At 46.5% G+C, this 15,186-nt stretch overlaps 1 protein-coding gene across 15 annotated transcripts in view; it reads right to left on the minus strand.

Moving 5' to 3' along the window:
• The window catches only part of ARID1B (AT-rich interaction domain 1B), a 335,994-nt gene extending 321,473 nt beyond the window's left edge, over positions 1-14,521 (minus strand). For all 15 annotated transcript variants that reach the window (XM_055810916.1, XM_055810915.1, XM_055810912.1 and 12 more), the window contains exon 1: positions 12,600-14,521. In XM_055810916.1, the coding sequence (XP_055666891.1) occupies positions 12,600-14,402 (1,803 nt within the window). In that variant the 5' untranslated portion in view covers positions 14,403-14,521. The remainder of the gene's footprint in view (positions 1-12,599) is intronic.
• Positions 14,522-15,186: the final 665 nt, after the last annotated feature.

Below are 15,186 nucleotides of genomic sequence, written 5' to 3' on the forward strand. Positions count from 1 at the left end.
AGAATTAAAAAAAGTCATGTTCATTGTATTCTTTAGTCTACGATGGGATATATAATCCCACTTCTAGGGAGAAAAAAAAATACATTTCTCCTTATTCCTGGCACTCTGGCCAAGACAACTTGCTCGTGTAAGACAGACAACCATATGCAAGTTGAACAACTTCAAGAAAGTCAATTATGTCATCAGAAATTGTAATTATTTGAACTTTCTGTCATGATGCCATGACCAGCTGCAGCCCTTAACAAAAAGCACCTGCATTCTTCCTGCATTTCTTCAAGGAAGACATCAAGACCGAGCAAAGAAAAAATCTAAACCGAATGTTAAAAAGCAGAAGTAGAGAGAAGGAACAAACAGGGTAAGCCATACTCAGCTTTTTCAAACCTAAGACAAATAACTACCACAGGTAAATCTGACATTTTTTTTAAGGAACAAGATTCTTGCAAATAAATACCTAGGTCTTCTTAAATGCAAAGCAACAGAATTTGGAGACTACCATGCAAGAAGAAATTGGCCTTTGTTCTTCTTTGAATTCCTAAGGTATTTTCCTAGAACAATAGAACATTAACTAACTTTTTAAACAGGCTTTATTCATCATCTTAACAAGCTACATCACCGCAAAATAACAAACCACCATCCTTGGGAGCTTGCTTCTCTCTACACCCCCTATCTCCTGAGAATTAAAAGGAAAAGAAATCTATGAAATGAAATATCAGGTACTATGAAATTGCACAGACTGCATGTAGCATATCACATTCACTATGTAATACAGACAATTACGAAGTTTCCTCTCCTCAGTTCCTGTCTTTTCTGTACTTCCCACATACACAGCAACACCACACTTCAATTTTCACGCTGACATCTTTTCAAACATCTTTTGGGCAAACACTGAAAGATATTTTTAATTACAGCTGCCATGCCAGGTAAAAAGTAAAGAAACCGTGCAGGTCAACATTTACATTCCAGCTTGGTTTTGACTCCTTTGTTTGTTTCCCTCTTTTCTCTTAAGTCTACTGTTACTTTGAGGATCAGCATTAGAGGAATCGGAGGGGGGGGGGGGGGGGTGCGGGGGGGGGGAACCGCACCATCACCCACAGGTAACTTGCATGACTCCTCCTATTAAACTGCCAAGTCTTGCCAGGATACAGGGGCTTGCTTGTTTGGGGTTTTGTGGCTTCCCCCACACACACACCTCCATAAATGCAACTTGACCTCCAGTCACTGGACTACACGGGAAGCTGGCTAGCGAAGGCACGTTCCCTGCTGTCACTCCTTCCCCAACAACTTTTGCGCACAGACTCCTTGGAGAACGAAGAGGAGCAAACACAAGTCAGAATGAGGGATGGGTACCAGGGTCACTCAAAAGCTATTTTCACCCTGGAGATATATATATAGGGTCACGCTATATACTCTCACACATCTATAAAATGGCAGAAGACAGTAAGGATGTCTTTCCCATCACTCCAATGATCTGGAAAGAAAGAAAGATACGAATTTGGAGATAAAAACTGAAGAAGGAAAAAGTAGTATCACAAGACAAAGGAGCAAAAAAAGATGACAACATTTGGATAAAAGAAAGTAGTGTAACTTTGGGAAGGAAAGAAGTAAAACAGAAGCAAATAATCCACAAATAACTCTCTCATTCCCTGCAGGAGAAAATGCAGAGGAAAAGCCTTGAGCAACCATATTCCACAACAGAGCTGACACATAATAGTGTTAGTATCGCCACAAAAAAGTAGGGGAATGCACCCACCATCCTGCCAAACATGCGCTAGCAAAGTAACAACTCGCTCAGGCCATCCCCGACCTTCCTCCTAATAACAAAGCATGTTGCTATTATTATTACTATTATTTAAATGAGCTGTGAAGAACTAAAAGGAGGAACAGGGGACTACACAAAGTCTTCCTGGGGCAGGGAATCCCTTTCTACTTCTTGCTACTTCTTGCTCCGTAAGTGCTGCATTTGGCAAGTTCCCTGTGCACAGCCAAATCCCTAAATGCTAGCCCAATGTATGAGACAACCAACACATGCACCTAAATCGAAATTTTCTTGAGGGTCTCAATTCATCCAGAAATCGTTCCAATTGTCACCAGCACTCACACATAAAACTCTCGACAGCTTAGGCTGCGGTAGCCCTCAGATCCCTAACTAATTCTTGGAAAAATCTTTTTCTTTCTTTGTAAATGTTGGCAATTACACCAAGACGCTGAGCACTTCAAGACAACTATTCTAAAACACAAGACGGTTTGCTTCGGATGCTGCCCAGTCAGCCCCTCCTCTTTAAAGGAAGAGTTCAATTAAGTTGGGAACTTTTCTTCTGAATGGTTTTAAATGTTTTTTTTTAGTTGTGGTTGGATCTCAGTTAGTATAATTGCTATTTATATCAAAGCGTTAAAAGGTCTGGTTATGGGGTTTATTAGAAAAGCAAAATGTGTTTTTAATACTTAAAAAAAACCCACAACAAAATACTTCGTAGCACTGTTTTCCCCTGTATTTGCATACCACATGTTCAACAACAACAGAAAAGGGTATTCTACAGGAAGTTAAAAATCTCAAAAATGTCACTGAAGTAGTAGCTCCTACAGTTTGTTAGCAGGAAAAAACAGGTTTGTGCCAGGTTAGGGGGGCAACTACCACAAGTGATGCGTGTTAGCCTCAGGGTTCAAGAGAAAAAAATATATAAACTAAAATATAACATACAAGACAAACAAATACAGTATCTCTTTATTAGCAAAAAATACCATTTTAAACATAAAAAACCCATCAAAGAAAATGGCTAGAAATACTCCACATAACGTTGTTTTGAAGGCGTGAAGGCAGAGGGGTCGCACGGGAGGAAAAGCTTCTTCAAAAGGCATCTATGCCACACGAAATATTGAGAACTATTGTTCGAAATAAACAAAACATTCCCCAAACTTGCCCATTCCCCGCGGCGCCCCGCCCCCCCCCGCCGGCAGGTGCAGCCGTGCGCCGCGTCCGGCCGGCCCCCCGCGTTACCTCTCCTCAGGTCAGGGGTGAATGGCTGTCAAATTCTCTCAGGAATGAAAAACTAAAAAAAAAAAAAAAAAAAAAAAAGCAAACCCACACCACCCTTTCTTCCCGAGGCAGCAAGTTTCAATGGAGGGAGCACATGGCTAATCTACATATGTGAAGGTCAGGGCACTCCAGCCGGGGAGGTGAAGAATGGAGCAGCTCACGTAAGGGGCCGCCTCGCACACCCTGGCCTGCTGCCCGACCAGCGAGATTGTTGAAAAGCAATAGATAGCTTCTGGCAGCAGCAAGGGGAAAAATATTTTGATCATGTGACGCTATACAAGCTAACTAGTTTGCTTCACGTGTGAAACTTTTACAGACGCTACAAATACCACATTTGTAAGCGGCCCCAGCACCCAGCCTGCTCTCTTCAGCTCCCCGCCAAAGCCTGTCACCAGTAGGCCTCTCCAAAGGCTGGGAATTCCTCAACCAAGCAAAACTTCAGTTTACAAACAATTAGGAAAACAGAATATGACCAGCTAACAGCTATCTATGTATTCCCAACACCTTTCACGACCACTAAACCCAAGGCACCGTGAAGTTACCTGCCTCGCAAAAGCCCACCTTTCTGTTTATAGGAAGGAAGGGCTTTCAAATACAAGTAAAACTGCCAAGTAAAATTATTTTGCTATTGCTGGGATGCAACTAAAGCAGCCTCAAACATACCTACCTATATTTGTTCCCGTATTTCTTTAAATAGCCTCCATCTATGACCATCTGTAAGTATCTTAAAACAAGAACAGCTCTAAAGAACATGCTCATTTTTCTTGACTTGGGAATTTCAAGCAACTAAGAAACACTAAACTTAAAAAAAAAGTATTCACAAAAGCACAATTATTTTCCATAAATCACGCTTGAAAGTAAGACATCAATACTACCATTTCATATAAACAGAATATCCAAAATATTCACAACATGAATTGCTACACAAAAAAATACAGAACTCCATACATTCCCACCAAATCAAAGGCTGCAAATAAATCAGCATATTCCTTTGATGCTGTCAAAACAAACCTCCTTATCTTTATTTTTAACTTTAAAAGAATAAAATTTAAGAACTACAAATCCTGTCCTTGTGCTTTCAAAAGAAATTTTCAGAGCTGATGTTTCAGTGTCTTGCTTACAAACAAGTAAGTCTGACAAGCTAACCAAATAACACGATCAATGTTGGGAACACCTAGTCTCACATCCCATCCAAACAAAGAGAGGAAGGCACAGCGTAGACTGGATACCTTCACACATAACAAGTATTTAGGCTGCCTATTTATTCTGCATGACATTGTAATTAAAACTGCACATCAAACTTGAAGAATTAAATCAAGCAAATGTTATCCTTAACATAGGGAAACTGAGGTATACAACAGGGAAAGCAGCTATAGATCATGCAGTCAGCTATCCAGAAATCCTGCACCAATTCTCTAATACCACTTTCTTGAAGTCACATAATTTACTTACCATGGCTGAATTCACTGCTTGTGTAAAGAAGGCACTATTCCACTTCAATCAATCTGTGAATTAAGCCATGTCTACACTGGGAATGGCACACATGACTACAATTATGTTTTAAAACAGGACCTCTCCTTTTGGGATTTTCTAAACCAATTTTCTTTCTTTGCTCAAACAAACACAAAAACCATGCTCAAACTTCAAGTCTTTCTGTGAAAGTCAGCTGCACCAGGGACTGTGCTACAGCAAGACAGACTTCTCTTTCCTACCTAACACAGATCACATTTTTTCAAACGTGACCAAAGCAGGTTGTGGAACTATCTACCTCGTGAAAAACTCAGCAAGTTACCTCTACCTTAACAGCCGTACGTGTAAACTCCTCAGGAGAGTCTGCTGATGAAGGCTGCTGGTTTGCTAGTGCAGATACCCTACCACCCCAACGGTAAGCTAAATGCAAAGAGGCTTGCCACAACACCTATTAGCCGAGGATGCAATTAATTCCCTACAACAATAGGACTTCACAGTAGACCTGGCCACATGGTCTTTAAAGGGAAATAAACTGATTTGATAACTTGGCAGAATCAAAACTGCTTTGTAACTAACACAGGTAAAAAAATTACCAACATTCCATAGAAACCCCTGCTACTGAAGATTTGTTCTTTGAGTAATTGGATACCTAAAATAACACCAAAGCTCTCAAGGAAAAAAGAACCCTCAGTGTAACAATTTGAAGTAGAAGCTTAGAAGACCCTATTAGTAACACAACACTCAACACTACCCCCTAAAAAAAAAAGAGGGGGGGGAGGTTATACAGTAAGTTTTTCATATTTTAATTATTATTATTTTTGACAAACATGCTGAAGAAAATATGTAACAAACAAAATCCCATGTGCATCTGATTTCCTCAATTAAAAAAAAAAAAATTGAGACATTAGCAGAAAATTCCTTCCCCACCCTCTGATGGTCGGAAAAGAGACTGACAGGGGTGGCAGGGGGAGATCAGTGACACAGCCCTACAGGTGAAAGTATCACAGGGCCTGTGACTCAGATAGATGTCTTCATAAACAATTACCAGATCACAAGCCTAAATTCAGTATCTTTTCAGGGGGGAAAGGGGCATAGCAGTTCATTTTAAAATGCAGAACACCATTTGGCAATTGGGCAAGATCAGGTGCAAAATATTAACTAATAGTTCTTGAAACTGAAGAAAGGAAACTAATAAATAGATTACATACTTCTACATATGCTCAGTCCTTCTGATATAGTTACTAAACTCACGATGACTCAAATGCAAGAAGTAATACACGAGCAGATCAAGCACTGATCTGTACTGAAAGCAGTTCCTTACACACACTGCAGAACCATCAAGCTCTGTTTTGTATCCACGAATTGGCTACTACCCATTCAAAAATTCAGCAGCCTCACCACTGGGTTTGGTAGTTTATAAGGAAATTAACATTTCCACTATACATGGAATATAAATGCACAACGTATCAACACCCTTTCAAATCATACCTGCTGAAAACTTTTACAGGGATTTCACATTGGTTGTAATAAACATAAATGAAACATTTTGATAATAGCATTAGGATAATTACCTTAGGTGACTCAATTTTCTAAACAGCGGTAGGTGCCTTCAAATGAAGTAAGCATCCTATATAGGGAATACAAAGTTTGCTAAAAGGTACTTCATATTTGCAGTAAGAACAATTCCCATATGAAAAGCAATCTTTAAACAAGACACAACAATTGTGATTTCTGCATCAAATTTGTTCACTTTAAAAATGAAAGTAATTTATCTGCCAGATAACAAAATACAGACCTGGCAGTAAGGAAGCCTGTGCATGCACCCCTGCACACGCGCACACACACACACACACAGAGAACATACTTGCTCTCTGTACAGCATATTCATCAGAAGGCAAGTTCTGCAACACCAGCGAAGTTCCCGGGCACTTGTTCAACTCAATTTTCCTCAGAGTTTAATTTCTATGAGAAATCCAGTGACTTTATATAGATGACATTGAGTACATAATGATAAAACAGTGCAAGGAATACTGGAATTTCAGATGATGGTGCCCTTAGTTTAAGGTGACTGTATTGACACAGCAGACAAATCCCTCGTTTCACAGAGTCATTTGTCTCCTCAGTTGTCTGAATAGATGCCTTTAAAACTTAAATTCTCCCACAACAGAACGTGTTCACAGTAAGACTGGATTTATTCAAAAGCTGTAGTTTATGGCACCAAGACCCTCTTTATTTCTAAGAAACCTTTCAGTTGCACTAAGGTGTGCCTGCCTGAAGGAAGGTGTACGTTATGTGCCTCAGTTTCCCCACCCTGCACAGCAGGAAGAATCATCTCCTACTCCAGTGCAAGGGACACTAGAAAGATAATGTAAAGATCAAACGTACTTGGAATGTTCCTGAGAAAATAACAGCAGGTAAAATTAATCCTGTACAAATTAGCCATCTACTGTCCCCAAAATGCACTGTTCACAAATTACACAGATTTCTTGGGATACATTCATCCCTGAGGATCCCCCAACTGCAGTGGAACATCACCCTGGAAAGGTTTGGCCCTTTTTGGAGCTGACATGTTCCTGGTGGCTCACTGGATACCACACTCTCAGAACTGGAAGTACAACAGAAATCCTCCAGCCTACCTGCAACACAAACACTGCAGCACTGTGCCAGCACATCAGCATTTCTGTGTAAAACTGAGCGTGAATAGATATGATTGGACAACAGAAAAATTCAAAAGGTAACCTTATGATCCGAATGGCAAAACATGTATCAGATGTACAGAAATCTTTCATATTTACTAAAAAATAAGATTTGAATTTATTAACAGGTAAGGCTTCTTTAAAATAAAATTTTCCTCTAATACAGTTAGCTCCACAAGATCTTCATGTATTATTTGCTTCTCTCAGCACCAAGCAATACAAAAACAACACTGCTTAGTAGCACTTTTCTATGACTCGTTTCCAAAACAAATTTGAAAACCACTAAGGTATACTTTTAATTTAAGTTTAATTAAAGTCCTCATTCAATCCCACCAAAACATGTATTTAGCACTATGTAAATAGCCCCAAAATTGAAAGAAAAAAAGTGTTTTTTTTCCCAAGTACCTTAATAATCACAATTCTAAAATATATTCTAGCAACTCAGTCTACCACAAACACATGCTACTGAAATTCTGCAGCCTTGAGCATGCATGCACAGCAAGTGTGGCAACACTACTTTACATATCCACAGAGAATCTTCAAAGCCTCCCGATAAATGGCACATTTTGAAAAAGTACAGAAATGTAACTAGTTAGGACACAGGTACAATCTTAAAAGACGTACGGATAAATAAACTACTGCCATTCTCATGTTAACAATGAGAATGTCAAAACACCCATGACAAAATATTTGAGGTGCAAAAGAAAGAAAAAGATCTCAGTATTTACTTAAACTTGTTCTCATTGCACGAATTTAATCTGGTTTTAACTAAGATACTATTTCAGAATGAAACGGCATCACCTAACATGCTGTGCTTAGTAATTTCAAAAATTTTATGTTACACGTGTAACTAGAAAATTTAGCAACGGATTAAATGCCTTAGTATTCATCCCCAGATTCAGATCAGAATGCCAGAAAGACAGTAATCAACTACTTAGTTGTAGAATCCTTACACGATGGAGGCAGTAATAGAGTAGACAGGTTTGCATCTCTCTTTCTTTATTGTATCTCATACACAGGGTCCTGCTGTTCAACATGTAGGCATAAGCACTACTACAGAAACCAATAACTGAACACGAAACCACAAAGTGTCAAATATACAGTCATAATATATATATAGATGCTACTAACTGAGAATATTGCTATTTGCTACTTCTAAATAGAAGCTATGTGAATAGTAAACTGTTTATTCGAAAATGCATAGGGAAAAATATATTTTATTCTCCCATTGAGACATCAAGAATCTATTCACCACACTAACAGCTGTTTAATGGCCTTCAGGCACAGGACATGATTCTGCAGCCCTGGCTTAGCCAGAATTCCCGATATGGGCAATCTATTTGGCATAAAAAGAGCTGCAGAATCAGGCATCTTCCAGGTTTCTCCGCTACAAAACAAACAACTAATACACACAAATTCAGTGCAGCTCAACAGATCTTTTTCGTAACACTTGCTATATAGCTTATGCTATACAGGTCCTCCTGAAAAGACCCAAGTCCTCTCTTTGTGTGTAGGTGTATGTAAATCTTAATGTGCACAAAGGGGAAAGATGTATATGAAGCACACACACAGAGGCCAGCTAATGTGTTAAGCTACTGCCGTGCAAATCAGAAGTGAAGAATAAAAGGAGCCTCAGGACTCTAAATATCTGTACACTGCCAAGAAATTAATCAATAATCAAAATAACTGAATGACAAGGTACTGTACTAGCACCATACAACTCCTCCACAATCAAATCAATGTATCCGCATGAGCAGTATCCATCTGCTTTGAAAACCTGTGTTTCTTCAAAAACAAGAGGCCTCTCTTTCAAGCTTTCATCTCACCTCACGATTGGGTAAGGCGATTAAATGACATGGAAGCAGAATTTTCTAAAATAATTTAATAGGCTGGCCAAACATAGAAGTCAGTTCAGAGTGGGATGCCACAGTTCTGCATATTACAGAAACTACCCATGCTAAGGCAAGAATTTCCTGAACAAGTATGTCAGATGTTACAGCCTACTGACGGTCCTTTTTCTCTGTTCGCAGCACAATAGTTTCTTATAGGCGTAGGGGCCAATCATCATCTGCTTTGCAAAGGCACATGACAAGTGAGTATATTCTAATGTGTGTACACACATATATACAGTGTACACACAGATTATTAAAAAAGAAATAAAGAGAAGCCTTCTGTTCAAATGCTGGACTGAATATTCCATTTTTCTCTTTCAAAAAGCAATCAATTACTTAATGATGTAACATACACAGAGACAAGACATGTGGGAATTAAAAATAAAAAATGTACAAAAATAATCGTGTTCTGAAATCTAATGGTAAGTATTCTTTAGTTGACAAAATCTATTTTATACATCAAAAATATTACTTTGAAACCTAGGAAAATTTCTTATCTCAATCAATTACTGGTTGAGTGGAAAAAACGTAATATAAAAGAACACTGATGACTTGCCTTTACGACAATTATTTTGAGGAAAATATAATAATAATTTTGGGAGAAAAAAGAAACAAACTGTGCCCTTGTCAGATTATTCTTTCTAACCTGCATCCCAATTCTTACAGTACAAAAAAAGAAAAAAAAAAAAAAAAGGAAATCTGTGAGAAGAGGATGTAAATCCATAAATATAAGGAAGTATTTCTAAGGGTCATACTGAGGACATAATGAATTTACTATCACTCCTCCAATAAAAATAAAATACTTCAAACAATTTCTGTCGTGAAGAAATAGCACTCTGAACTAACATGTACTACGTCTATCTGACGACAATTTTCCTTGCTTTTAAAGCCATAAATTCTGAACTACCTATGTTTAAAAGCAAGCAGACAATGCAAGTATTTTTAAACTAATTATGGAAGGTTATGCATATGAGGCCTCATTACCTTACGGATTCCAGTGACCCTTTTACCAGTGCAAATTAAAAAAGATAAAAATTAACACTCACCAAAAAAAAAATAATCTCACTTCCCTGGAAGAAATAAAAAGGACATGGAATAAAAACTAACAGTGTGAGAGGGGTGGTCTGTTGGACGTAGACAAGCACACACACACATATACAGCCCATCCACGGTTTCTATTATTATTTTTTCAGGATTAATACATGATTCATAATATGAAGAAGCTGTATTTTCTCCAGGTTCTGTTCATTACTTTATGGAAAGATCCAGCCGTTTGAGGACCCCAAAAGCATACACCTGCATTTGTTCCTGTCAGACCTCGCTGTTAAAAGCTTATTAAAAGATTTAACAGTTCTTAATAGAAAGATCTTGTTGAAGGGGGGGGGGAACACCATAAAATTCTAATGCACTACTCCATTTAACACAATTCACTTTCCTGCTGAGAATTCAAGCCTAATCTCACTCTTGTGTGGAAAAATAATGAGATCAACAACTCCCGATGCCTCCTGAAGTATGCTAACCATAATTCAAACACAAAAGCACATTTTCCCCCCGAATATCTGGATTCACTGCAGAGATGAAACAAACGCAACCTCTGACAGAACGGCTCCTTTCTCCCCTTCTTTGTACGACACACGGCGGTTTCTCACCGACAGCAGCTACACGTGAAAAAGATTTTTTTAAGAGGCATGCACAGGTTAGGTATGAAGCAAAGAGAAACGTAATTAGATTAATATTTGGATTAATTATTTATTAAAAAAAAAAAAACACAACAACGATCCAATCCCTTGCATAATATCCATAAGCTGCAACATTACAAAATGTTTTTAGAGGCACGAGCGCAACTTGAAATCCCGAATCCTCGTCCACGCTCTGTTATTACAAGATACTCCCCTACCGCCTCCAATTAGCGTAGAATTAAAGGTCTAAAAAAAAATAATAAAAAAAAAATCGATGCCCAGAAAAACCACGCCATGTAACCGAGCTGAGCGGCGGGGGCGTGGAGGGACGGGAGTGCTGGGGGGAGATGCCCCCGGCTTGTCACCGCGCCGGGGGCCAGCGCGGCCGGTGCCGCTGCGGAGGCCGCGCGTGTGCGCCCGTCCCCCGCCCGCCCGGCCGGCCGCCCGCGCCACCTGGCCCCGCCGGCGCGACTGGCGGGTGTTATTTGTGGCGGGGGCTCCGTGACTGCGCCGCTCGGCACTTCTATTTACATCAGCGGCGCGAGGTGCCCAATGGCGAGCGGGGAGCCAATCAGATGGCAGATTAGATGTCAACTCGGAGGCAGCTGTCTGGAGACGGTTGCAGCCAGTTTACCTCCACAATTCAAATTCCGAACCTGGCGGAGGAGACCCGGGCGCTCCTCGGGCCCGGCCGCCCGGCGGGCCCGGCCTGCCGGCTCCCCGCGCCGCGCCGCACCGCACCGCCGCGCCCGCCCCGGAAAGGCGCTGCGCCACGGCCCGCCGCCCCGCCAGCACCGCGCCTAGCTAGCTACCTATCGATCGATCGACCGACCGACCGACCGGCGGAGTTACCGGGCTGGGGCAAGGGGCTGCGCGCAGGGGTGGCGGCCCGCCCGGTACCCGCGCCCCTTTGCTGACGCCAAGGACTTTAAGTTCTTTTTTATTTTTTTTTCGGGTTTGGTTTTCGGGTGGTTTTTTTTGTTTGGTGTGTCTCCGTCCCCCGTTACCACCCCCACCCCCCACCCCCACCCCCGACTTGGATTTCCGCGTGTTTGAGGAACGAAACGTAGCTACCCGCGCGCGCACCCACGCGCGACCCGCTGGTGGGCGAGTCCCCTTAAGGTCACCGGCCCCAGGCACCCCACGCGCTCCGGCCCGCGCCGCGCGGACCAGGGCGCGGGCATACGCGCGCGCACACGCGCGCACACGCGCTCTTCCCACAGAAAAAAGGAGCCCGGCCGCGTTCCGTGGATCTCACTGCGGTAACTCCACCAGTGACAAAACTAATTTGCTAAGAGCGTGCAACGGCGCAACTCGTCCTGGTTAAAAAATACAACCCGTTAAAAAGAGAGGGGGGGAGGAGGGGGGACAAAAAAAGCGCCCCGTGAAAGATAATGGACGTTATCCCCCGGGAGCCCCCCGCGTCCGACGCTCCGGTTACAAAATCCACCCCCCGCCCCCGTCCCAAGCTGCCTGTCCTCCGGGCCCTGCGCCTCTCCGTCGCCGTTTCAAAGTGGAGGGAAAAAAATATTAATTAGGTCTGAGAACAACCTAATTTCAGCAGCGAAAGCCGCTCTCCGCTGCCTCCAGCCCCGGCGGGGCCGCGCATTGTGCGCTGCTCACCCTTGCTAGGGAGGCAACGAGGAGCACAACTGGCCCGGGGGGGGGAGGGGGGGTGTTAGAAGAAAAAAAAAAAAAAAAAAAAAAAAGGAAAAAAGGGAAAAAGGGAGGGAGGGAAGGGAAAAAAGTGAATTATAAAGAAACTAAGACCCCGACACGAGTGGCAGGGAGGCGGGGAGCCGTCATTAATCGAGCGCGGGGGGTTTACCTGGGTCCTGCTGATGGCCTGCCCGGTGCTCCCAGGGCTCATCGCCGGGTGATTCCTTTGTTGTGCAGCTGCCCAGGCCGGGTTTGCCGCTCCGTACTGGGCGCCCATGTCCTTGCCCATGCCCATGCCCGCCGCTGCCTGCTGGCTTCCCGGGGCGGCCGCCGCTGCCTGGGGCTGGGGCTGCGGCGGCGGCGGGGCGCTGGGGCTGCTGTAGTCGGGGTAGCTGCTGCCGTAGCTCCGCATCATGGGGCTGGGGGACGTGAGCAGCTGGTTCAAGGTAGGGGTGGCCCCGGACGGGTGCTGGTTCTGCCCGGAGAACCGCGCGAAGCCGCCGGCCGCCGCCGCCGCGCCGGCAGCAGCCTTGCCGAGGCCGGCCCCGCCGCCGGGGCCCATCATCATGCCGCCGCCCGGCTGTCGCGGGGAGCTCAGCACCCCGTAGCCCGCCGCGGAGCCCCCGTAGCCGCCGCCGCCTGCCCCGGCGGCCGCCGCCGCCGCCGCCGCCGCCGCCACAGCTCCCGCGCCGCCGCCGCCGCCCGCGCCGCCGCCGCCGCCGGGGCCGCGGCCGTAGCCCGGGTAGTGGTTGTACTGGCTGTTGGGATAACCTTCGTGGGAGTTTTGCAGGGGGTCCATGCTGTTGGGGGCCGCCGTGGGGTGCATTATCCCCATCCCGGGGCTTTGTTGTCCGCCATGTTGATCAAAGCAAGGCCCGGCGCGGCTCGCTGTAGCGCTGCTGGCAGGGGCAGGGGCAGCGTTGCCATAATAGCTATTGAACTCCGAGACACCCACCGCGGAGGGGCCGCCGCCGCCTCCCCCGCTCCCGCCGCCGCCGCCGCCGCCGAGGCCGCCGCCGCCGCTCCCAGCGCTCGGGGGCGGCTGCTGGGGCTGCTGCTGTCCGCCCAGGGGTCCCAAGCCGGGGTGATCGTAGCGGCCGCCGATGGGCTCGCCCATCTTGCCGGGCATCTCCTCCTCGTCGGCGCCTTTATTCAGCATTTGCTGGGGCTGCTGGGGGGGCTCGGCCTGAGCGCCCAAAACACTGTCTTTTCCTCCATGTTGCTGCTGCTCCATGTCTGCACTGGGCTGAGCAGCGCCGCCACCGCCACCGCCGTTGTTGTTGCTGCCGCTGCCGCCGCCGCCGCCGAGGCTGCTGTTGTTATTCTGCACGGGATGGTGCTGAGGCGGCGGCTGCTGCGGCGGCGGCGGCGGGAATTGATTTAGCTGCTGCTGTAGTGCATGGTGGTGGTGGTGCGGGTGGTGGGCATGGTGGTGGTGGGCATGGTGATGCGGGTGGTGGGCATGGTGGTGGTGGGGCGGCGCGGCGGGGTGATCGCCTCCGACGCTCTTCAGCTTGTGGTTGGGGAGCAGCCCCGTCTCCATAGCCGAGCCCGGGTTGGAGGAGGAGGAGGAGGAGGAGGAAGAAGACGAAGAAGATGAAGATAACGCCGAGGAGCTTCCACCTTCCTTCATAGCCGGCTCCGAGGAGGAGCCGCCGCCGCCACTTGCGTTGTTGTTGTTACCGGCGGCAGCGGCGGGAGCCGCGTTATTGGCCATGTTCCGCGGCTCGCTGTGGTGGTGGAGATGGTGATCTAAATTATTCACGCTGCTGCTGCTGCTGCCGCCGCCGGCCGGACTCCCCTCTCCGACCCCCAGCGCGGGGCCCGGCCCGGGAGCCCCCGCAGCGGCGGCGGCGGCCCCGGCCCCCCCCGGGCCCCGCTCCGGGCCCAGGCCGCCCGGCAGGCTCGGGGCTTTGCCCTTGCTGTTGTTCGCACCCGCCGGAGCCGCTGCGACTTGCGCGGCCATGATCATTGCAACATTGCGAGTCCGGAGAAATTAGTATTGATGATAGTACCTACCCAAAAAAAAATTTTGAAAAAGAAAAAAAAACGACCCCCAGCCTCAAAAAAGGGGGCGAGTAGCGGGCGCGGGGGGTGGGGGGGGAGGGAGAGGAGCGGGCAGAAAGAGAAGCGGCCGGGGAAGGGACTTGACTGAGCCAGGAGTATCCCCTGCGGACCGCTCCGCACGCACCAAATTACAGAAATTTCCCTCCCCGAGTCCGTGATTGAGATTAGAAATGGTAAGAACGCCTTACGGTCTGTGCCTGTTCCTGCTGTGTGATTTCATGTTGAAAGTTTTTTGTTCAGGTTTAAATGAAACTTTTTTTTTTTTTTTTTCCTCCTTTCCTCTCTAACCCGGATATGGGTAAACACACGTCTGGCGGAGCCGCGCTGGCCCAGCATGGCATGAGCGAGCGAGCGAGCCAGCGCCGGCAGCCATCGCCCCCTCCGCCCCGATCGCTCCCGCGCACTCGCAAAACGCGGACTGGACTCTGCCCGGCTCCGGCTCCCGCTCCCCGCCGCCGGCAGCGGCACCGGCGCGGCGGGCTGGGGGGGGCCCGCGGGTGCCCCTGCTCGGGGCCGGGGCCCGCTCGTGTGCGCGCCCGGGGTGGCGGCCGCCGCGGGGCACCCCCCCGGCTCCGCCGAGGAGGCAGCCCGACGCCGGGCTCCCGCCGGGGGTTGCTCCCAGGCGAAGGGTCGCGGCGGGCCCCGCCGGACGCCGCGGAGGGGGGGTCGGGGCTGGCCCCGCCGGTGCG

The sequence above is a fragment of the Falco peregrinus genome, chromosome 7 (assembly GCF_023634155.1).
Source record: "Falco peregrinus isolate bFalPer1 chromosome 7, bFalPer1.pri, whole genome shotgun sequence".
Lineage (NCBI taxonomy): Eukaryota > Metazoa > Chordata > Aves > Falconiformes > Falconidae > Falco > Falco peregrinus.